At 45.5% G+C, this 24,698-nt stretch overlaps 2 protein-coding genes across 3 annotated transcripts; one reads left to right on the forward strand and one right to left on the reverse strand.

Moving 5' to 3' along the window:
* The first annotated feature begins 561 nt into the window (after window positions 1-561).
* LOC103640588 (L-type lectin-domain containing receptor kinase IX.1) lies at window positions 562-4,150 on the forward strand. Its single transcript, XM_008663771.3, has 2 exons — window positions 562-2,550; window positions 2,643-4,150. Exons 1-2 carry the CDS (start codon window positions 1,764-1,766, stop codon window positions 3,881-3,883), a joined length of 2,028 nt encoding a protein of 675 aa, XP_008661993.1. The 5' UTR covers window positions 562-1,763; the 3' UTR covers window positions 3,884-4,150.
* On the reverse strand, window positions 3,973-10,028 carry LOC100275494 (uncharacterized). Of its 2 annotated transcripts, none has more exons than XM_008671366.4 (12): window positions 9,819-10,025; window positions 9,461-9,679; window positions 8,887-8,946; window positions 8,459-8,521; window positions 7,084-7,208; window positions 6,643-6,805; window positions 6,400-6,459; window positions 6,243-6,301; window positions 5,647-5,728; window positions 4,975-5,038; window positions 4,388-4,455; window positions 3,973-4,304 (listed from the first exon to the last, which is right to left on the reverse strand). In XM_008671366.4, exons 1-12 carry the CDS (start codon window positions 9,915-9,917, stop codon window positions 4,206-4,208), a joined length of 1,161 nt encoding a protein of 386 aa, XP_008669588.1. In that variant the 5' UTR covers window positions 9,918-10,025; the 3' UTR covers window positions 3,973-4,205. The 2 variants fall into 2 exon arrangements, with proteins under 2 accessions (XP_008669588.1, NP_001347600.1); NM_001360671.1 differs by having other exon boundaries at window positions 4,008-4,304; window positions 9,756-10,028.
* Between the last annotated feature and the right edge of the window lie 14,670 nt (window positions 10,029-24,698).

Consider the following 24,698-nt stretch of genomic DNA (forward strand, 5'->3'; position numbering starts at 1 on the left):
AATCCGTCGACATTGCCGGCCTGCGCTTGGCTCGAATCATGCCGGCTGCTATCACTGCCGTTTTTAATCCGATTTGCCGGCGGTCTGCGCGGGCAGCCTGCCCGGAACGTGAGGCCGCTTGGGTGCCGCTGCTACCTCGTCTACCTGCTCGACGACGTCACCCTGCCGCCATCGCCGGCGACGCGGCCGCCGCTACCGCCCATGCCTTCGCCGCCGCTGGCCCTCGGCTCCAGGCAAACATTTTTTTTGTCCCTGATTTGATCGGTCGTCCAACTAAAACCGAGTTTGCTTAAAACCAATTTGATGAATCTGGACCGTCTGTTTTTTTTTGGTTGAACGGAGCTGAAGTCCTAAACAGGCTCTATTTCTGGCGCCAACTGCTGCTGTAGGGTCCGCTAATGGGCCATGGCCCAGTAGCCGAAGGGGAAATAGGCCCACGTTGAGAGGAGGAGGAGATCAGACCGGGCCCGTTAGTAACGTACAAGAATGTTACTGTTTGTGTTTGGGCAGATATTACAAAACCTGCTCAAGTCAACCAACGGATGAGCTTAGAGAAGAACATTCAACAAGCTCAGGCGAGGAGAGAAGAACATCCAACCAAAGTATAAAGGCAGCCCTTTGTCTCTCTGGCTATGGGGGACGCCGTGGCCGTGACGTCGTCGGTTTCGGTCTCTGAAGATCGGATGCACTCTGACTTGGTCGCCTCGCCATCAACAAGATGTCCAAGGTTTCACTGCAGGTTCTTTTCTCTCTCTTTTTTTACACTTTCTTCTTCCTTTTTAAGCTCCGATCCTCGCTTGAGGAATGGGTTAAAGCGACAGGAGCAGTTTGGCATGGTCAAAGGCTCAAAGCAACATCTAGAATGGACTACTTAGACCCCGTTTGTCAGAACTTTGGCTTTACCTTTTCTCTGGAAAAAAGCCAAAACTCAGTCAAACATTTTTTTAATAGCTTACTACGAAAAGCATCTAAATGCCAAAGTTGTTTTTTATTATGAAGAAAAAACCACAAATAGTAGCTTCATCAATCCTGGATCTATTGCTTCGGGAAAAAAAAAAAACTCTGACTCTGCCATTTTAATACAGGAAAATGACTCTGTCTCTACTCTCTAGGATAAGCCGTTTGTACTGAATAATTTGCGAAATGGCTTTAACTATATAAAAAACTGCTTTTCAGGAAGCCAGGGAGGTAAGCTTTTTTTGGGCAAACCAGCTGAGTTGCAAAATAGGTCTATCTCCAGCAACTCTCATATCTTATTCCTAATCTCACGTCCTATTTTAAACTTCAATCTATATATATAATGCGAAACAATGTTTTACATGGTTATATGCACAATCTGCTCGAACAAAACTTTACTTGAGAGATAAGATATTCACTGTTTCAGTCAAAGCAGATCAGTCTACGGTGCTAGCCAACTACAAAACTTTTTCTGACCACTATTGAGAAACTTTCTTGCGCACAAGGGGAGAGCTTTTTTTTTTCTTCTTCTCAACCAAAAGAAGAAAAAAAAACAGTCCTGTCATCTACAAGAAGTTGGCATGGCATTTCGTTTGGTTGACTCTGAACTTGTAGTTGTAGCTGCGTCTATTATGAAGATTTGGTCTCTGCATGTGTGCACACTGACACAGGACACCGAGTCCTGCTCCTGCATCGTGCTGGAACTGGACAGCTCAAAAGCCACCTGGATCCCCTACAATTCCTCATCGAGCGGCGGCTGACGAGGAGCAGAAAGCAAGGGTACGGTGTCCCCGTCCCCTGCGGCCATGGCATCCTGCCTTCTCCTCCTCGCCGCCTTGGCCATCTTCTTCGTCGCGGCCGCCGGGCAGAACAACAGTATCATGGAGCCGTTTAATCCGTCCTGCTCGTCGACGGACAACTACACCGACGGTAGCCAGTACAAGAAGAACCTGGACCAGCTCCTGGCCGCGCTCCCCGCGGCGGCCGCCGACAACGGCTGGTTCTACAAGGGCAGCGCCGGGGCGGGGCCCGACGAGGCGTTCGGCCTCATCATGTGCTTCGCGGACCGCAACGCGACGCAGTGCCTCGACTGCCTCTCCAGGGCGCCAGCCGGCATCACGACGGTCTGCGCGGGCAGCCGGAACGTGAGCGCCGCGTACGACGCGTGCGTGCTCCGGTACTCGGCCGCGCCGATCCCCGCCACCGCGGACCTCAACGCCGCCTTCGCCGTGCACGAGACCATCGTCGGCGTGCCTGTGACCTCGGAGGCTGTGCGGGACGCCTGGGTGCCGCTGATGAGCAAGCTCTCGGGCGGCGTCGCCAACACGCCGCTGCGGATTTTCAACAGCAGCACGCCGTACTCGGGCGCGGGCTCGCAGGAGATGTACGGGCTGGCGCAGTGCACCAGGGACCTCAACGGCAGCGAGTGTTCTAACTGCATCTCGGGCTACGCCACGAGGCTGGGGGAGCTGTTCCCCAATAACACGGGAGGCTCCATCAAGGGCTACAGCTGCTACCTGCGCTACCTGGTGGCCCCGATAGACATCACTCTGCCGCCGCCGCCGACGCCGACGTCTTCGCCGCCAGCTCCAAGTAGATAAACATCTTGGATCTTGCTGCGCCTTCCCCCATCTCGTCAGTTTGTCATAAAAAGCGTTGACGCCTTCTTTTGCGTCCCTGCACAGAAGCGTCGAAGACAGGGATCGTGATTGGCGTGTCGGTCGGCGCCGTCTCCGTCCTGATCATCATCGGCGTCTTCTCCATATGGCTCCTTCGCCGGCGACGGAAGAGGAGGCAGGCTAGAATCCTCGAGGAAGCGAGGGAGCAAGAGCTGGGAGAGGGAGGGTTCTTCGACGAGCAGCCGGAGCTGGAAGACGAGTTCGAGAGAGGGACCGGGCCGAAGCGGTTTCGCTACGGCGAGCTCGCCGTCGCCACCGGCAACTTCTCGGACACGCAGAAGCTCGGGGAAGGCGGGTTCGGGTCAGTGTACAGGGGATTCCTCGAGGACATGGATCTCCACGTCGCCATCAAGAGGGTGTCCAAGGGGTCGAAACAGGGGAGGAAGGAGTACGCCTCGGAGGTGAGGATCATCAGCCGGCTGAGGCACCGCAACCTGGTGCAGCTCATCGGCTGGTGCCACGGCGGAGGTGAGCTCCTCCTTGTCTACGAGCTGATGCCCAACGGTAGCCTCGACCATCATCTCTACAGCAGCAGCCACGGCGGTCTGCTGCCGTGGCCGGTCCGGCACGAGATCGTGCTGGGGCTTGGGTCGGCGCTGCTGTACCTGCACGAGGAGTGGGAGCAGTGCGTGGTGCACAGGGACATCAAGCCGAGCAACGTGATGCTGGACGCGTCCTTCCACGCCAAACTTGGGGACTTCGGGCTGGCGAGGCTGGTCGACCACGGCCGGGGCTCGCACACCACCGTCCTCGCCGGCACGATGGGGTACATGGACCCGGAGTGCATGGTCACCGGCAGGGCCAACGCCGAGTCGGACGTCTACAGCTTCGGCGTCGTCCTTCTGGAGATCGCGTGCGGCCGGCGCCCCCTGGTGCCTCGCCACGGCGAGGACGTGATCCACATCGTGCAGTGGGTTTGGGAATGGTACGGCAGAGGAGCCATCCTCGACGCCGCCGACGCACGGCTCAATGGCGAGCTCGACGCCCGGGAGGTGGAGACGGTGATGCTCGTCGGGCTCTGGTGCGCTCACCCTGACCGGAGCCTGAGGCCGTCCATCAGGCAGGCCGTCAACGTGCTGCGGTTGGAGGCGCCCCTGCCGAGCCTGCCGGCGAGAATGCCGGTGGCGACCTACATGCCACCGCCTGATGCTTTGTACTACACATCTTCGGTCACGACAGGCGGCAGCAGCACGGGCACCGGCACCACTCGGTCAAGCACAACAGAGACAAGTACCCTGCTCAAATGACCACAGATCGGTGCTTCTGCACCCGAGGATTTTGAATGTCTGTAGATATGTACATTTATGTGCATATAAGTATAGTTAGCTCACATACAGCAGACAAACTTTAGCATTATTAATCAACCAAGACGAGAGATCAAGGGGAGTTATCTTATAATTCAGTGCATGTGACAGTTTTTCTGTTGCAGCTTTTACAGTGAAGGCCAAAAGGCTTCGCTTCCCCAGCCTTACATCCAAGCATCCAACCAACCTCCATAGAATCACAGCACGGGGCAAATACAATCAAGAGGTCCTCTATGAAGAGCACGGGCGTCCTATTATGAAGAGACTAAACAGCAGTTGCAACTGGAGTGTCAGGATGGGCGCCCCATTCGGTCCACGATCCGTCATAAATTGCGACATCGGTTTTGCCAAGTCGATGAAGGCCCTAAAACAGGAGCAAAGTATATAAGGCACAATTTACCATTTGGAATGTAAAATATCATGTGATTAAGTCCCAAGTAATCTCACCAAGGCTAATACACATGCTGTCACACCAGTGCCACAAGAGGTAACAAGAGGCTGATCAAGTGATATTCCTGATAATGAAGCACACCAAAGGAATCAAATACCGCCACAGTTAGTGCTGATTCTACCTTTAAATCTTGGTGGCTGCAGTTATACATTATCAAGTGCCATAAAACGATAAAAATGATCACCAGCGTCAACTACCAGTGTACAACATTGATGTTATTCTCTCAATAAACCCAATAGAAAATACGGCCAAATCCAAATCCACCAATATCATCCATGTTAATCATGTCAAACCTATTAAATCCAGTGAAGCTTCATGTTACTAGCTAAAGCCTCATTAACGATTTCATGAGAATGCTAAATTTGACCTAGGTATGAGAAGATCTATAGGTATTTTGGTGACCAGATTAGTGTTGTGTCAAAAAAATAATATTACAACTGAAAGTGCGTAAAGAAAACACTTCCTGAACTGGGAGGAAGCATCCAACAAAACATGATAAAACCTGGCTAATGGATGCTATCATCGAGCACTAATAAGATATTTTTAAGTTGTAACCAATATAGATGAAATATTATGATATTACCTTCTTGCTCAAACCGTTTACGGAGCTCATCTGAAGGCAATAGCTTTTGTGAGCTGTCAAGAACCTGAAGAAAGGCAAGTACAAATAAGCAATAATAATAATACTTCCAGAGATACAAAACCATCTGTGGCAACACTCAGTATGGACAAAAATTCTTGGGGGCCTCCCTGCTGTATTTACGGTAAAAAAAACATGGACAAAATCAGATGGTGACATATAAACTTCTAGATAGAACATCCAATTCTCCATCCTATCATGGTACATGAAGTATCGCAGTATAAGGAAGAATTGCCCTCATTACAAGTGCATTTACCAACAACAAGATCTCTTAGTACGGAAACATTCTTCTATCATCAACCAAAACCTAGCATACCATTAACTCGTGTACAACTTGGGATGACAACTGATGTATCCAAAAAAACTCAGACATACAGGGTAAGACAGTATCTACTACACAAAATTTAGATTTTTTACCACATCAAAATGGAAGGATGGATGGAAAAAAAATATGGCACTAAAAGTGCATAGTATCATATGTTGAAATTTGACATCCAACTATGAACTTTATCAGATAAGTATCCAATATCCATTACCATCCACCGCAAACATGGGAAGAAACATCCAAATGCAAAAAAGAATTGATAGAAGTATGGAAAAGTAGAGAGTTTCCACCTGAGGAAACGGAACACATTTGCTCCCAGGCACATGCCCACTTCTAATCCCCTTTCGTGGCTCGGGAACTGCACCATCAAATCTGAATAAAAGTTTCAAATCAGTTAATCTGAAAATACAAGACAGTTGAGCAAAATAACAAGTACAAAACTTGGACTGCCAAAACCTATCTATACATTATTGTACTATTAGTGTCACAAAGTGTGTGCTGGTAAAATCAAAAGATACTTAAATACAAAAAAAGCTTAGGTGACCAAAATATCTAAAACATAAGTTATATCAGTATTTGTCCTGATTCCTGAATGCAAACCACTTAGGGCTAGTTCGCTTACAGTATGCACTGAGCGGCTGCATGCTGAGGAATTATTTCATTACAAACGACTAAAAAAAAAACTGTTGTGCCTCTCAAAAGAAAAGAGAGAAGAACATACTTTCAAGCAGTCATAGAAACTACCAAATGCATGTAGCCTTCAGAAAACCACCATCAATATTAAGCAGAATCTTACAGATACAGGCAGAGGCAGTATATAGTATATGCTGCATGCATGTACGATGTACTTATAGACTTCATCATAATTAAAATATGAGTAACATACCTAGGTTTTGATCGAGCATCTATAAGTTGATGTGTCTGGGTGTTGATGTTCTCTTTCACCTGAGAAAATCATCTATTAGTTGCTACAAAATATGCAGAAAGAATCCAGTGAGTCATGAAGAAAACAACAAGCAGGTTTGGGACACTTAAGCACTGACCTGATCAAGACTCCAAAGAAGATGAGGCTGCAACTTTGCTTCAAATGTGGTTGGACCAACCTGGAGAAACATATTGAGATTATGTATAATTGATATTAAACCATGGTTACATCGAATTCTAACCATATCCATCCCAATTTAAACTTAATAGCAGTAGTAAGGCTCTTGCAGTGCTGTTGCAACTTGCAATGGAAGTATTGGCAAAAGAAACAGGAAATATAAAATAATAATAGAATAAATTACCAATTGACCCTGGTAAACTTTCTCAATTGCTTCACCAGCTGCACTGGCCTTTAGGATGGCATCACTAGAGGCACTTGATTCAACATCATACCCAGAAGCGCGCCATTGGGGCAAACCTCCATCCAACACCCAAACTTTATCATGTCCAAATACACGGAACATCCTGTTGTCAAGGTAACAAGCATGGCATATATGTATTCAATGTCAAAACAAACAAAGAATTGCACAAAGATCATAGCAAGGGAAATTCAGCAATCATGAATGACAAGGTAACAAGCATGGCATATATGTATTCAATGTCAAAACAAACAAAGAATTGCACGAAGATCATAGCAAGGGAAATTCAGCAATCATGAATGACCAAATAGGATTTGAATATACTGCTTATTTGGTCTTCAACCCTAGCAATTTTTACATATTTTTGTGAAGAAAAAAGCTTACCACCAAACACGAGCAGCACTGAACAGCCCCTTTCCATCATAAACTACTATCCCGTCTTTGTTGTAGATGCCAAGAGCAGATACAGCAGCTGAAAATGCCTTTTCAGATGGCAGCATGTGTGGTAACTGAACAAGGAAAAAATATATAACCAATGGATGTCAAATTTAATTGCAGAATCTTACCAAAAAGAGAAAAAGCAACTAGTTATATCAGATAGTATTAGTATCATCAACAAGCAACAAAAAGAATGCAGGTACTAAGTAGATATGCCATGTTTCACAAATTAAACTACAGTGAACTGGCATAATTATGATAACCTTCATGAGGAATGATAAATCTATGTACATACAATATAAGGTGACAAGTCTAAGGACGAGCAAGGAAAAAAAAAGTTTTTGACTTCTGTCTTCTTTCTCAGTTTATAAAGAATAGTTCAGATCATTTTTCAAAAGAAAAAAAGAAAATAATAGTTCAGATGATATCCATTGATCTAACTAAAGTTACAAGCTGAACCCAGGGAATGTTCAGAAGAATTAGCAAGTGAGCTCTTATACCATCATTACAGAGAATAGTTCTGATGCCATCCAATACCTGATGTAATATGAAGCTACAAGCTGAACCAATGCTATATTCAGAAGAATTAGCAGGCAACTCTCATACTATAAGCACATTGCACAACTAACATTTCACAAGAAATTGATATGGGCCATTAAATCAAGGTTTGTCAAGGAAAATATCCAGGGCCAGCTAGAGCTACCCCGAAAGGGGCCTAAATATATAGAGTAATAGACAAGAAGAAAGGAAAAGGAAACAATTGGCAGCACATAAACTAGCTACAGCAACCAGGTAACATTTTGAATGGTTAATTATGGGGCAACTCAAAATGTGGACATGTGGTTACCAGATCACAACACCTGAGGAAGTTACCACTGAACTGTGTGTATTCAGATCTATACACCCTTGTTTTAATGTTATTTTTTCAACTTTCACTTTTAGACATGCAAGTAATAATTAAGACAGTGGCATTGGAGTTGTCACCTCTACAAGTACTATTAAATATTAATACACATGGAATGATGTGCAGAGCTATATTTCATCTACTAGCACAAAAAGGGATTGCCACTTGCCACCTTGTCCTAAAAATCCATTTAATAGGGTTCTTGTAAAACTCTATTTAGTCTGGTATACTCAGGCAACAACTCAAGTGCTTAACACTCATTTATAATTTTATATCAAGGACTAACAATATGAATTGATAACTAGAAGAGAATCAACAATAACAGTAGTGTGATCCAAAATTGCATATAGTATATAAACAGTCTATGATTTTGTGATCAGCAACAATAAAGGGTACAAACTACAGAACTGAACTTACACTAGATGTTCTGTCGGATATTCCATCAACATCAAAGAACAAAGCACCAGGGATATGGGCCACCTAGAAACAAGATTGAATCATTAGAACATCCACATTATACTTTCAGTTATGGACCTATCATTTCCCATAATGGACAGGTTAGGTACAGTTGCTAGTATATACTAGGGTTGGTACACCTGATAATTATATCATATCCTAATGTAGCAGTTTAGGTATGATGTGCCTACTGATAAGCATTCCCCTGTAGTGAGTGACACACTGAGGAAATAACTTGGAAGTTTAGATGCACCGGGATTTGATTCACCAAAAAAATAATTAGATCAATAAAAATGTGTACAAAATCATCAGAGAAATGCAAGTCAATGGCATACTAGTTAGCATAAGAATCCACAAATCCTAGCTGCAAAAACAAGCTGAATGAATACCTGGTACTCTTGTAATGGATTCCTTTGTTCTGCAGGCATATACCAAGAGGCATCAAGTACCTAGACAGAAGTGTAAGGTTAACAAATGGTGGATCAGAAGAAAGACACATTTGACAGAACGAGGCGTAACTGGTAACTAAATCCCATCGTTGTAGTTAAATTTGCGAATGTACGTTTTATCGTTTTATTACTGATCATGGTAAGTCTATACCACAGTGTCAAACAAGCCTAAATATTCTGAGCAGCGCTGATTGTGAAGATTAAAAAGTAAGTGAAAGCCCCAGCTTTCCGGTTGAACTGTAGTAGAAGCACATTAACCACTTATTCGAAATTAAGGTGCCTATTTTCTTCTTAGACAGCTTAGGTCCATCTAATGACAAGACTCCGATAGATTATGTCAGATAAGTCTAACTCTAACCATAGAGGTCGTTACTAAGATGGCAATCAATAGCTACTAATACTGTGTTTGACTTGTCAAATTGCAAGTCACGCGTTGTGCAAGTAATAATTCACAGACCAGGCAGAGATCGCCCCAGTCCAGCACTGACTACTACTGAGAGAGAGCTACACGCACCTTGACGTCGGGGTCCTTGAGGTTGGCGTGGAGCCACTCGGCCGACACCACGGGCTCCGTCGGGGGCACTGTGTGGACGCCGGTGGCCTCGGACACCGCGGACGAAGACGACGTGGCGTTGCACCGCGCCGCGATCCCGAACGCGCCCAGCAGTGGCGACGGGCCGCACCGGGGCCCACCGGCGCCCTCCGCCGCGCGCGCCGCCCACCCGACCCGACCCTGCACGCGCGAGAACCGAGGACCACATCAGATTGAGGAGGATCGAGGCGGCGGCAAAGCGGCGGGGGTTTACGACCGCGAGGGGCGTAGCGGCGGTGATGATGATGATGAGTAGTAGTAGGGGAGGAAGGAGGGTTTCCTTGGGGAGGGAGGCCCGAGCGAGGAGGTGGTTCGGCCGGGCCGCGCCGCGCAGCGCCGCGGCGGCAGCGGCGGCGCGGGAGAGGAGGGAGGCCGCCATGGTTGGGTAGGGTTCTGGACGGGGTTCTAGAAGGTTCGTGAAGGAGGAGATGGGTGGGGTTGTTGTCGTGGAGACTGGAGAGGAAGAAGGGAGGTGGATGGGTTTTGATGTCGACGTGGCGATGGCGCTCTGTACAGGTGATTGAATGGAATCCTCGTCAATCCGCGGCTCCGGACTCCGGTGGGCAGCCTCCACCCGGACTTTTTGAAACCACGGGTCGTAATTACCGAATGTTTGTTGTGATTTTCTCGCTTAAGATAAGTTGTACCTTAATTACTTTACTTGAGTCGTAATTACTGAGCAAATTTAAATAAGATGGTCATGATTACAATATTTTTAAACTAATTAATATTAACGATATATTATACATTCATATAGTCTGCCCCAGCCTACTGCTAAATGGTCTTTCTGCAGTTCTTTTACGTGTACAGAACAGATTAACCTTTACCAGTCGAATAAAATGCAAAAACTTACAAACATGTCTAAACTTTCGGGGTCCAACAAACAAACCTGACGGCTGTTTGACCTACTACAGCTATCCATATAAAAACACTAAGGGCTAATTTAGGAACCATATTTTTCCAAGAAATTTTCAATTTTTCTAAGAAAAAATAGTTATTGTTCCTTGGAAAAATAGAAATTCAATGAGAAAAATGGAGTTCCCAAAGTAGCCCTAACGGTACGAATTAAAGTCAACCAAACAGATTCTAAATCATCAGACCAACTCCTAGCCTGCACAAGGGTATGATTAGCCTTGACTTCAATCAGCACCATATGCAATACATGACTTCAATTATTCATTAAACTTCCAACCCCGACGGAGATATTCATATATATTCCTAAACACAAGATCATTCCGAGTTAGGCAAAGTCTTCAGATCAGAAATCAAGTCAAATCTTGAGAGATAGAGAGAATCCTCTGAGAGAACAGCACCGGTTTGGTCAGCTCATCTTCTTCTCTCTCAAAAGCCTCAGCATGAATGAGTGCTGCAACTGCAAGAGGCCGGCTGATCCAGGAAACTTGAGCACATTCTGTAACCTTCCGGCTTCTCTCTGGAGACGTTTGACTAGCACCTTGCCTCCCGTCACCACGTTGACATTTGCGTCATTAATTTGAGTTTTCTCTACCACTGTCTTGGTGGCTTCTAAAATCTGCGTACGAGGACTCTATCGTAGTTAGAGTCGTGTGATTCTATTATTTTTAATGAAACAACTATCAAGTCGTGTTCTCAGTGTTGGATTTATAGGCTAGACCCAATTGACAAATTCAATTAAATCATAGAAAAATCTTAAAAGCCCATGTATAGGTATGACTAGAAAATGATGAAACAATTAGTAGCATATTGCTAGTACAAGTGGAGTGGAACTAGTTTAAATATGGAGGCTACACTCACTCACCAAGTCATGGATGAGAGAAGAGAGTGTGGAGAACCACATGTGCGCGCTCTCGCTCTTCTGGCGGGGGCGGGACGCGGGCGCACGACATGCGCGTGAATGGTCCGTCGAAATCCAGCCCCTCGCCTTACGGGGGTGCGGCTCTCTTGGTTGCTTGGCTGTTAAGTTTAGTTATTGGTTCGCGGACTCGGCCCTATGCCTGGCAGCCAGCGTCAAACCCATCCCAATTTTCGCCTCTACTCACAACTACGTCGCCTTTGTAGTTCTCTTCATCCCGACCGTCGACGTGCATCTGCGTTCGGGAGAGCATGTCTCTGAAACCCTTCACCTTCGAGATCCTGCACCGGGAGAGGGCGAATAAGATTTTTGGGAATCGTCCTCACGCTACTGCTCGCGATCTTGTCGTCGACTGTAACACCCGGACTTTAAGGAACAAAGCCGGGTGCATCTCATATATGCGCCAGAGAAAACAACACATATAATAACAGAGTGCATAGAGATAAATGTCATAAATATCATAAATGTACTTATTACATAGCGGAAGTATTACAAAAATAAATGATAAAATAAAGCGAACTATATATTATTTCCTGGCGCCACAAAGCTGACTAGGAGACGCCACCTAAATCAAGTCGAAAGCCTCAGTGTTAGGCGACTTCTCTTCGACAATCTGTTCTTCTCCTGTGGGGGTGTGAGACAGCAAGATTGAGCTCACACATGTTCATCGCTCAACAAGTTGTAGGGAATAATGTGCATGAACACACCAAAGGTGGGAGTTCATGTGAAGTGTAAGGCAAATTAATGTAATAAAGGCTGAAGCTGAGCATTGCTTTTATAAGTCGGTCAAAATTTTATTAGCATTTACTAAGTATAAGTAAATACCAAACCTTATAAAGAATAAATAAAAGTAATAATAAAATAATCTCAATGCAATGAAATGATAAATTGAGTTTAATTCCATAAATTAATCATGTGAGTGTCCGAGCCGCTCATGACCGTGAGCATGGCTAGTATACCAGTTTTACACTCTGCAGAGGTTGCGTATCTTTACCCCAAGTCGTGTTACCCATTTGCCATGGAGTTGATCAGACCCCATACACCTCTACCAAGGAAGCGACGCAGGGTACCACTACGAGGCCTTTACAAAGTTCCATTAGCTTAAGAAAACCCGCTACAGTTTATAGGAAGCTCTAGTGCAGGAATCCCTCGCCTGACCGCCATCATAGCAAAATGAACCCAATGACCTCTCTACACTGACCACTCCCCTACTGCCCTTGCCCCTTTCGGGTAAGGTAGTCATCCACTAGCTTTGCTAGTTAATCAGCCAAGGGCGTCCCATTAAACCCTTGTGGTAGCATTGTTTTCCCGGGTGGTTCTCCATGTTCCTATTAACATAATGATCTTATTATGAACAGTAAATAATGAACAGATAATAAAAAGTGTAGTCATGAGTAATGAATATCCCTATACCCAAAACCACATAAAGCAATAGCATGTACTACCCAAAAATCTAGTAGTAAAACCAGTGGTGAAACAAGGTATAAAGATAGTCAAAATCTAGGTAACCTATTGGATCCCTTCAAAATTAACCTATGCAGACCATTATGATTAATAAGAACATGACTGGGTAAAAAGGAAGTGATCAAGGGCATAACTTGCCTTCAATGAGCTCCTGCTCAACAACTTCTATCTGCTGAACCTCAGGATCCATAGTAGCTTGCTCGTCTACTCGCATCAACACAATACATGCATAGTATAGCAAAAATTAACATCACACCAAACATGTAAACAAAATACACAATAATAATCTACACATTAAACTAAAATTCTAGAAACATGAATTATTAATTTTGAAGTTATAGGTTTTAAGATATGAATTTCTGAAGGTTTTATGTATTTAATACAAGATTAAGTACTAGATAAATTTTAATGTGCCTTTCATGCCAAAATAGTGGCACAAATGGATAAACAATAATATTACAAAAATTTAGGAACTGGAATGGACCAATTTGGAGTTCATATGAATTTTCTACAAATTAAACAAGTTTCTGTAATTAAATATGTACTAAAAACTATTTTCTAAATAATTTTCCTGGTTTTATCAATTATCTGGACTGCGCACTGATTTCTAGGAAGCGCAGGGGGTCTGGCGCAAGATTCCACAGACTCAGTCTCTCCCTGACGCGGACCGCGGGTTTATTTCCCTATTCCCCGGGGGCCCTTTAACAAAATACACCCGCGAAGGGGTATAGATCAATACTGGCTGTTGGATCTAAAATGTGTGCACCAGATTAAAACAACGCCCACACGAATCGGTACATAATCCCGGTCATCGGATCCAAATCCTACGGATCGGATTCGATCACAAAAAAGGTATTCTGGGTCTGATTCGGGTCGTCTGCTAGCGATCCTACGGTCGCGATACGATCGCACGAAGGGGTATCCTAATTTCTAATCCGGACCGCCCAAGACACATCGGACGGTCAGCAACTCTTCTTCCCCTCCTCGCCGTAGAAGCGCGGCGGCGCGGAACACCGGCGCGACGGGGCCATTACCGGTCGGCCAGATCACGGAATCAACGCGCTAAGCTTTGAATCGATGAGTGAAACATGATGCCCTACTCTAGAAGAACGAGAGGAATGGATACTTACCCCTCCACGCTATGCGGTTAGACACGACGACGGCGGGTGGTGATTTCGCAAATCCGACGAGCAATCAGATGGACGCGAATCAACTGCTCGAGTGGACACCCACACCAACACTATCCCCGGCTTCTGGTGAACCCCCCCCCCCCCCCTCCCGTGAACACCAATTGAGGCCCGAGCGATGAGAACCGCGACAATTGCAGACGCGGCGGTGAGGTCGCCGCGATTCGCTCTCCCCCTTAGTTCTACGGCACTGGTGGCTGGGTAAGGTAGACGCAAGGTGCCACGGACGGGTTGGCTATTTTATACCCGCGGGAATAGTCAATGCACGACGCCGCCCGCCCGAGATCTCCGGCGAGGATGACGCGGCACGCGCAGGGTTCGTTGCGCCGATGTAGAGCTGGTATGGACCCGGCTGACGCTGCTATGGCGGCCCCATAGATCAGTGATACGGCACGGCAAAGGATGCCACACCGAGACGCTTGCAACGTGGGCCCACAATTCAGTGAGCAGAATGGTTACGTGGACGCAGAGAGATGGCTGACCAGTGGATCCCTGTTGTCGGCGCCACCTAGTTAGATGGGTTGGCGCACGCGGGTAAATGGCTATTGGGCCGAATAGGGTGTCTTAGGCCCAGTTAGGTCTTTTTTATTTTCTTTTCTCTTTTCCCAAATTCAATTTGAATTCAAATTTTAAATTCAAACCTAGTGCCAAACTTATCTAAAAATTATATTGCGAAATTAGAAGTACCAATTTTTGAAATATAATTATATATATTATTTATATTTTCATATCCATATCATAATTGTTTTAAATGCACAATCAAACAAAATCCAATATGATGCAATGGTTTATTTGTGTCTTAGTAAAGATTTACTCCTTTTTAAACCTGAGTAGTCACATGTGATGATAATTAGAGATATACACACATATAGAGGAAATACCTCTCTTTTTCCCTTTTATATTATTTCTTACAAAATACAAGTTGGGTATTACATCAACCCTATTGCTTCGACATCGTCGACCCTGCTGCTTCCGGCCCGCGTCATCTACCAGTATGTCTGATCAGTACGCTTCATCTGATTTGACTTTATACTTCCGTTCTTCTGATTTAGTCATGATTTATATTCGGAATTTGATCTGGAAAATGTCTAATATTTCAATAATCCAAAAACCTTATTGTAGACAATTTCCTAGTTTAATTATGGTTTCTTTTGCCGACGTGCTGAAGCCAGAAAAATTCACTGGTATGCACTTTAAGAGGTGGCAAGTCAAGGCCACGCTCTGGCTTACTGCTATGAATGTGTTCCATGTCAGTAAAGGCAAACATGAGGGTGGACTGACTCCTGAACAGGAGAAAGAGTACGACCATACCAATACTATCTTTACAGGAGCAGTTCTTAGCGTCCTTGTTGACCGTCTGGTTGATGCGAATATACAACACACAGACGGGAAAGAGTTGTGGGATGCACTTACTACTAAGTATAGTGCATCAGATGCTGGCAGTGACCTATATATCATAGAGAGCTTTCATGATTATAAGATGACTGATAATCGCTCTATTGTAGAGCAAGCTCATGAAATACAGTGTATAGCCAAGGAGCTCGACCACCTTAAGGTTGTCCTTCCTGACCGATTTGTGGTTGGATGCATTATTACAAAGTTTCCTTCTACATGGAGGAACTTCGCCACATCTCTGAAACATAAGAGACATGAGATATCAGTTGAAAATCTGATAGCCTCTCTGGATGTTGAGGAGAAAGCTTGGGCTAAGGACACGAGATCTAAAGGAGGCGAGAGCCACTCCAGCGCCAACATGGTTCAGAATAACCACAACAAGGGCAAAGGGAAGACAAAATCTAACAAGCCCAACAAAAGTACCAACTTCAATGAACTGACATGTTTCACATGTGGTGAGATGGGTCATTTTGCCAAGGACTGTCCTGATCGAGCGGATCACCGTGGCAAAAAGGGCAATGTCACAGTGATCGCTAGCAATGAGGAAAATAAAGGGTATGGTAATCTACCTTTCATCTTCTCAGTATTTCAATCACCTAATTGGTGGCTTGATACTGGTGCTAATGTTCATGTGTGTTCTGACATTAATTTGTTCTCTTCTTATCAGGGTGCCCGGGATTCCTCCGTCCTAATGGGGAATGGGTCACATGCTTCTGTTCATGGCATTGGCACGGTGGATCTAAAGTTTACTTCGGGAAAGGTCGTACAGCTGAAGAACGTGCAGCATGTCCCTTCTATACACAAGAATCTCGTTAGCGGAACCCTTCTATGTAGAGATGGGTTCAAGATAGTTTTGGAGTCCAATAAAATAGTTGTGTCTAAGTCTGAACAATTTATTGGTAAAGGCTATGATTGCGAAGGCTTGTTCCGTTTTTCTCTGTTAGATTTCAATAATAAGTCTATGAACCATATTTGCGCTAATGTTGATGATCTTGCGAGTATTTGGCATTCTCGTTTGTGTCATATTAATTTTGGATCTATGTGTCGGCTTTCCACCATGAGTTTAATTCCGAATATCACCATAGTCAAAGGTTCTAAGTGTCATAGTTGTGTGCAGTCGAAGCAACCTCAAAAGCCTCACAAGGCTGCTGAGGAGAGACACCTGACACCTCTAGAACTCATACATTCTGATCTTTGTGAGATGAATGGTGTGTTGACAAAAGGTGGCAAGAGGTACTTCATGACATTGATTGATGATGCGTCTAGATTTTGCTATGTATACTTGCTAAAAACTAAAGATGAGGCTTTAGACTACTTTAAAATCTATAAGGCTGAAGTTGAAAACCAACTAGAGAGAAAGATCAAACGTCTTAGATCAGATCGTGGTGGCGAATTCTTTCCCAAAGTCTTTGATGATTTCTGTGCAGAACATGGCATTATTCATGAGAGGACGCCTCCGTATTCACCCGAATCAAACAGGATTGCTGAAAGGAAAAACCGTACGTTGACTGACCTGGTGAATGCCATGTTAGACACTTGTGGTTTATCTAAGGCATGGTGGGGGAGGCAGTCCTGACTTCATGTCATGTTCTGAATAGAATCCCTATGGGCAAAGAAGATAAAACCCCTTATGAGAAGTGGGTTGCGAGAAAACATCACTTTCATACTTGCGCACTTGGGTGTGCATGGTGAAAGTCAATGTACCAATTAATAAAAAGTGCAAGCTTGGACCACGAACAATGGATTGTGTCTTTCTTGGATATGCTTCGTGTAGCATAACGTATAGATTTTTAGTAGTTAAATCTGAAGTTCCTGATGTGTATGTTGATGTTATTATGGAATCACATGATGCTACTTTCTTTGAACACATATTTCCAATGAAAGACATTCATAGCAATTCTAGATACTCTTCTGAGATAACTCCTGAACATAGTACACATGTTGAGAGTTCTGAACAGCCACATGAAATTGTCCTAGATGAGGATGACAATGATGCTCCTAAAAGGAGCAAGAGACAAAGGGTTGAAAAATCATTTGGTGATGATTTCATTGTGTACCTTGTGGACGATACTCCTACTACCATTGTGGAAGCATTTGTATCTCCAGATGCAGATGATTGGAAAGAAGCAGTTCATAATGAGATGGACTCCATTCTTTCAAATGGTATGTGGGAAGTCACTGATCGACCCTATGGCTGTAAACCTGTGGGTTGTAAGTGGGTGTTTAAAAAGAAGCTCAAGCTTGATGGTACAATTGAGAAGTACAAGGCTAGGCTTGTGGCTAAAGGCTATACTCAGAAAGAAGGAGAAGACTTCTTTGATACTTACTCATGGTTGATAGAATGACTACTATTCGAGTACTACTTTCCTTAGTTGCCTCATATGGTCTCCTTGTCCACCAGATGGATGTAAAGACAACTTTTCTTAATGGAGAGCTGGACGAGGAAATCTATATGGAACAACCTGATGGATTTGTAGTAAAGGGTCAAAGCAAGGTGTGCAAGTTATTGAAATCTTTGTATGGTCTGAAGCAAGCACCAAAGCAGTGGCATGAGAAGTTTGACACGACTCTAACGTTTGCAGGCTTTGCCATTAATGAGGCAGACATGTGTATATTATCGCTGTGGTGGGGGCAAAGGAGTTATATTGTGCTTATATGTTGATGATATATTGATATTTGGCACAAACATTGATGTGATCAATGAAGTCAAGTCTTTCCTATCAAAGAGTTTTGATATGAAAGATCTGGGAGAAGCTGATGTGATTCTAAACATCAAGCTGATTAAGGCAGATGGTGGGATTATTCTCTTGCAATCTCAATATGTTGAAAAGGTTTTGAAGCGATTTGGCTTCTCTGAATGCAAACCTTCTCCAACACCTTATGATCCAAGTGTGACACTACAAAAGAACAAGAGAATTGGTTTAGACCTGAAAGGATCACGATGCCCAAGAGGGGGGGTGAATTGGGCTTTCTAAAATTTAACAATAATTAAACCCTAATCAAGAGCCCAACTTCACCCCAACAACTAGTAATAAGGGAATACTACTAGAATTACAACAATGCTAAGACAATACTTCAAATACTTGCTAAACAAATACACAATGTAAAATGCTTGAATTAAGTGTGGAATGTAAAGCAAGGTTTAGAAGACTCCTCCAATTTTTCCTGAGGTATCGAAGAGTCGACACTCTCCCCTAGTCCTCGTTGGAGCACCCGTGCAAGGGTATCGCTCCCCCTTGGTCCTCGCAAGAACCAAGTGCTCACTATGAGATGATCCTTTGCCACTTCGACGCGGTGGATCCCTCACGACCGCTTACAATCTTGAGCCGGGTCACCAAAAAGATCTCCAAGGTGATCACCGAGCTCCCAACGCCAACAAGCTGTCTAGGTGATGCTGATCACCAAGAGTAACAAGCTGTAGACTTTCACTTGACCAAGAGAAGCCTAATGCATGCGGTGTGTGCTCTAGGTGGCTCTTGCTAGCACTAATGAGGTCCAAATGCTGGATTAAGATTCTCTAATCACCTCACTAGGCTTTGTAGTGCTTGCAATGCTCTACCAAAGTGTAGGAGTAAATGTGGGCATCAAGACAATCAATATGGTGAGTGGAGAGGGTATAAATAGCCCTCACCCACCAACTAGTCGTCACCAAAATTCTGTTGCGCATGGGCGCACCAGACAGTCCGGTGTGCCACTGGTGCGCCAAAGGTCATCTCCAACAGCTAGTTCTGACAGCTAGCCGTTGGGCAGATGGTACACCGGACAGTGAACAGTCACTGTCCGGTGCACACCGGACAGTCTGGTGTGTTGTCCGGTGTGCCGCTGTAATTCAACTTCTGAACTATGCGCTCTCGGGTTTCTACGCAGGGAACAACTCTTCCCTGGGCCAGGCTGGCCCCACTGGCAAAGGGCACACCGGACAGTCCGGTGCCCCTAGGCCAGAAACCCTAGTTTCTGTTTTATGCTGTTTTTCAAATCGGTTTTTGTTCTAACTCGTGAGTATATTCTAGAGTGACACCTAGCACTGTATGTGAGTGTGAATATGCACCAACACTACACTAGAACTCTCTTGGTCAAACTACTCATCGACAACCCCTCTTTATAGTACGACTAAAACAAAAAAAGACCTAACTCTATACCAAGTGTTCGCAACTCCTTGACACTCGGAATACGAAGACCTTCATCTTTTGTTTCGTTGTTTTAGCCGTCGCTTCAAGTTCTTATCTCCGGGATTGTTTTCACCGTTGTAGTACATCTTCTTGTAATGCGACCTAACTTACCATTTGTTTCTGCAAAACACATGTTAGTCACATATAATATTACGTTGTCATTAATCACTAAAACCAACCAGGGGCCTAGATGCTTTCAATCTCCCCCTTTTTGGTGATTGATACAACCCTACAAGAGTGTGAGAGTAGTTTGTTTGAAATTTCTGTCAATAGAGAAGATGGTTAGATATACTCGATAATTTTTGACAGAAAGAGTGTGTAACATAATAATAAGAATGAGCGCATACACAACGTAAGTTTCTTGTTCGTATAAGAATGAAATGAAATCGATGAAATAGAACTAGAAGACTGGTGATAACATATTAGGTGAAAACACAATACACACACACACACAGTCAACATAAGCATCGAGAGCATATAATAGAGTTTGTGAGTAAAATCGTCATACAAAAGTGGAGCTAGTACAGAGAGTATCAAGCACATATATTACATCAAAATACACAAGACGCTCTCAACTAACTCCCTAACTCCCCCTAGCTTTCACAACTCTCATATCTCTCTCCCCATTTGGCGTCAAACACCAAAAGGGTAACCCGAACCTACAGACCAGAAGAGTAAGGAGGCGGGGGCGCATCTGGTCGCGGTCGTGGCAGAAGAGCGAACGCCAGCTGGGCGTCAGAGTCAGTCTCGGATCCAGGGTCTGCCGTAGAGGCTGGAGCAGGTACTGACTTGGACTAAGGCCGCGCCACAGGAGCTGCCGGAGCTGAAGTGGTCATAGACACCGCCACAACATCAGTGGTAACAGCAGGCGCTGGTGGCACTGGCGGCTGAGCACTGACGGAGCTGATAACCGGTGACGAGAAGTCTAGGGTGACCGGCCGGAGCAAAGAGAAAGAAGGACCAAACAAAGGTAGTGGGGGTCCTGCCTGTATCGCTGGTACAACAGCGGTCTAAAGAGCTGGAGGAGGGGCAGACTGAACAGAAGGAAGCTGAACATCGGTATGCTAAAGAATGTGAGTCATGAAGGCTCGGTTCTCAGCCCTGTCTGCCAGAAGCTGCTGCTGCAGAGTGTCCTATCTGTCCTGAATAGTCTAAAACATGGATAGCATTCTCTCGGACATTTGCTGCTAGACCGATGCTAGATGAGCCTACTGCTGAGTAAGAGACTAAATGATCGCCGCCAGAGCAGGGTCAATGGCAGGAGGGGCAGCACGGGAACTCCCGGCCTCATGATCATGTGAGCGGGGAGGCACAAAAGGCGGAGGCGGGATCCCAAAATCATCATCATCATCATCATCATCATCATCATCATCATCATCATCATCATCATCATCAGGAATGGCTATGCCCTGAGTCTCGAACTGATGGTATGCCACATCCTCTGCCTGAGTGTTTGTCACTAGATCAGGTACTGGCACTGGGTCCTCAGAAGCTGGACAATAGGAGCCAAAATGAAGGCGTGAGGCCTCAAGAGTGCCCTGGAACTGCGGTGGCCGGATCAGTTGTGCGAAGATGTAGCAGAGATAATGAGCATACGACAGCTGTCGCCGGGCATGAAGACCATCCAATACCATGTCCTCGATCTCACATATAAGGAAATCAACCACATCAAACTCTGAATGTGAGATCAGGGCACCAAGGAGCCAGAGCTAGATGTGAGTGGTGGCCTCCCTATAACACATCTAGGGCAGTAGCATCCGTCTCATGATCTGATATAGATACTTGGCCGTTGGAGTGAAATCCGCTGGAGAGTGTCAAGACCCATCTGTGAAAGGCGGTCGGAATAGGGCCGCGCCGTGAGCTGTGGCTGGAGCGACTCCGTCGTGAGGGCATCGAGGAGGATCAGAAGTACCATAGCACAGGCTGTGAAGGCGAGTCGATGACTCGGTAAATCCAAACAGATGGCGAATCTGGCTGGCATGAATAGTAACATCCTCTCGCTCAAAGCGGAACCTCATCCACTGGTGATCGAGGTCGATCCATACTGAAGAATAGAACACTCAGACCCACTCCTCAACATATCTGTCGCTGGTAGTCAGAAGAGTGAGAAGTGTAGGCAAATATGAGAGGTGCACCTTAGAGTCCACACTGGCTGCTAGCAGGAAAGCAGGGAGATCCAATAGCCGGTGCGCTCGTAGAGCTATCTGGGCTGACATCTGAGCTCGAAAGAATGACTCCTGTATCTTGGTGCTGAATAAATCTGCCGCTGCAGGGTCCCTCTGAGCAGGTAGCTAAGACTCCACGAGTACGTGTCTGAACCGATGTACCCGAGCCGTTGTAGCACACTGAAGATCAATCAGACGAGGATCGGCAGCCAGTGGTCACACTCGGTCTCGTCTCGCTCCCGGAAATGGGTTGGTGGAATGGGTGGAGCGGAAATGGGAGCGGGAGGAGGTAAAGTGGAAGCAAGAGTGGTGGAGGGCTCGGGAGCGACTGGAGCTGGCGTAGTGGGAGGTGGAGTGGTAGCTGTGGCGGGTGTAGAGGGAGCGGAGGAGCGAGGTCGAGAGGCGAGTCGACAAACTCTGTATGCAATCTGATCAGATGAAATCTGGAGCTGACCACCTCTCTCTACCTGCTCAGCTGCTGCACAGGCTGCTCTATCCAAACGCCGCTTCTTGCAGCCTTCCTGCTGCTCTAAGTATACAGTCTTCCCCTTGACCTGCCTGAAGGGGCGAGGAGGGTCGTCGTCGTCTCCTCCCCCTGGCGCTGACACATTCTTCGTGCGCACCATCCTGACCTAAAGACTGCATAGGAGAGAGAAAAACTAAGCACTAGAAGATAGAAGCCAATAGGATTACAAAAGAATGGATGACTACCTAGAAATCTCACGAGAGAGGGAGAGAATCCAGGTAGGATAGGAGACAGGCTCACGGGCAGGCGAGATCACTGAAATGACAGAAGAGGTGAGCACGTATTAGTCACATAGTCATAAGTATATGAAAGGTGAATAAATACATACACAGAGAATTATGACACAGAAAACGAGTGATTTGGCGATATAGAGGTCAAATGACGCGAAAACGAAGTTTGAACAATGAATAGTGCCATAGGAGGTTTGCAATTGGAATTGAGGCATGAAATGACTTGGAAATGAGCCGATACTTCACGAATAGGTTTATATGGGTAAATATGATTGAAGTGTTCGCTTGGTTTGATTTTAGGTGAAGAAAGTGGAATTGTGGCACTCGGCTCGGAATCGATCGCGAGAAATGGGGATTTGTGGAAATTTGGAGTCTAGGATATCGGATTGGTGTGAAATTTGGCGAATAAGTTACTAGAGGTATCATGAAGGTGCCTGAAAAATTTGGGATCGATTGGAGCAAATTTGGCTGGTTTGGGCATTCTATCGAGCACCTGGCGTGCCGGGTATTAGGGTTTCGGTGAAATGACTATTTGAGGTGGAGAAACCCTCCCTAAGGAGCTCAAGACCTGCAGAGAAGATCAAAGGGATGCTAGACACACACACACACATCCACAAGGATCACAGGATTTGCAGTGAATTTGGATTGGAATTCAAAAGGGTGGGGAGAGGAGACCTTCACTGGTGATAGAGTAAAAGACAGAAAGGGAAGAGAGGAGAGCCAGGGCTACTCACCAGAGGAGGAGATGAGGCTCAGGCGCACCTCGGTGGAGGAAGAATGTCGGTGATCACCGCCGGTGAGCACCGAGGGAGGAAGACGCCAAAGAGAAGAGACAGAGAGCTAGAGAGGAGAGAATAGATGGCTTCTGGCTTGGGCTCGGGCTGGAGGCCAATTTTTTAAAATACTTGATGGCGCACCAGACAGTCTACAGTGCCTATCCGGTGCACACCGGACAGCGCACAGAGGAAAAGATATCTGCGCGCGCCAGCCGGTGCACCGGACAGTGCACAGTGCGGTGTCCGATGCACACCGGACTGTCCGGTGAGCCCAGACAGAGAGGTTTTTGAAATTTTTCAAATTTTCTATCTAATTTTTTAACCAAACCAAATCCCAACTTATAAGCACCCAAAAGAACACCTGTTGGGACAGGTATTGGTACCTTCATATATTTTCCTATAATTTTCAAAATATTTTGCCATAGGCTAGATAATTTTTAGAGAAAATAGCCAAATGGTGAGATTTGCATTTGGGCTTTGCACTAGGGGTTTTCATGAACGATTTGAGTTTTGAATACTCCCCCTAAGTGCAGTGCCTCATGCATATCTCAAGAACCGACAATTGCATAGTAAATAAGAATTTAAGTACTAAAAGCTTAAAACTAAGACTTGTCAAGTTTGAGCCCGAGTTAAGCTTTTTCACTCGCTTTGTTGGCGGTAATCTTAACTAGGTTAGACAAGCCCTAGATGCAATACTGAAAGGGAAATAGGGTCAAACCTTTTTCCTAAATGATTTTGGTGGTTGAAATACCCAACACAAATAATTGGACTAACTAGTTTGCTCTAGATTATATATTCTACAAGTGCTAAAGGTTCAACACAAACCAATAAAAGATCCAAGTTAGGGTTCAAAATAAAGGAGCAAAAAGAAACCGAAGAGAACCCTGGTCTGGCGCACCGGACTGTCCGGTGCCCAGGGTTGAACGACTTCAAACTTGCCACCTTTGGGTTTCTGGAGAGCCGCTCCGCTAAAATTCACTGGACTGTCCGGTGTGCCAGCGGAGCAACGACTATCAGCGCAACGGTCCACTCCAACTGACACCTGCAAAAGCGCTACAGTGCGTGCAGAGTCAAAGCAGCACCAGAAGGCGCACCGGATAGTGAACAGTAACTGTCCGGTGCCCCAAGATGTCAGAGCTCCAACGGTTGAAACCATCAGAACCCTAACGGTTGGGTGACGTGGCTGGCGCACCGGGCTGTCCGTTGCGCCCATCGATAGCGGCCCTCCCCAACGGCTGTTTTGGTGGTTGGGGCTATAAATACCCCCCAACCACCACTATTCAAGGCATCCAAGTTTCCAGCATATTGCATTCAATACAAGAGCTCTAGACTTTACTCCAAGACACAAACAAGAGATCAAATCCTCTCCAAAGTCCAAAACCACTCCAAACATTTAGTGACTTGTGAGAGAGAGATT

The sequence above is a fragment of the Zea mays genome, chromosome 1, assembly GCF_902167145.1.
Source record: "Zea mays cultivar B73 chromosome 1, Zm-B73-REFERENCE-NAM-5.0, whole genome shotgun sequence".
NCBI lineage: Eukaryota > Viridiplantae > Streptophyta > Magnoliopsida > Poales > Poaceae > Zea > Zea mays.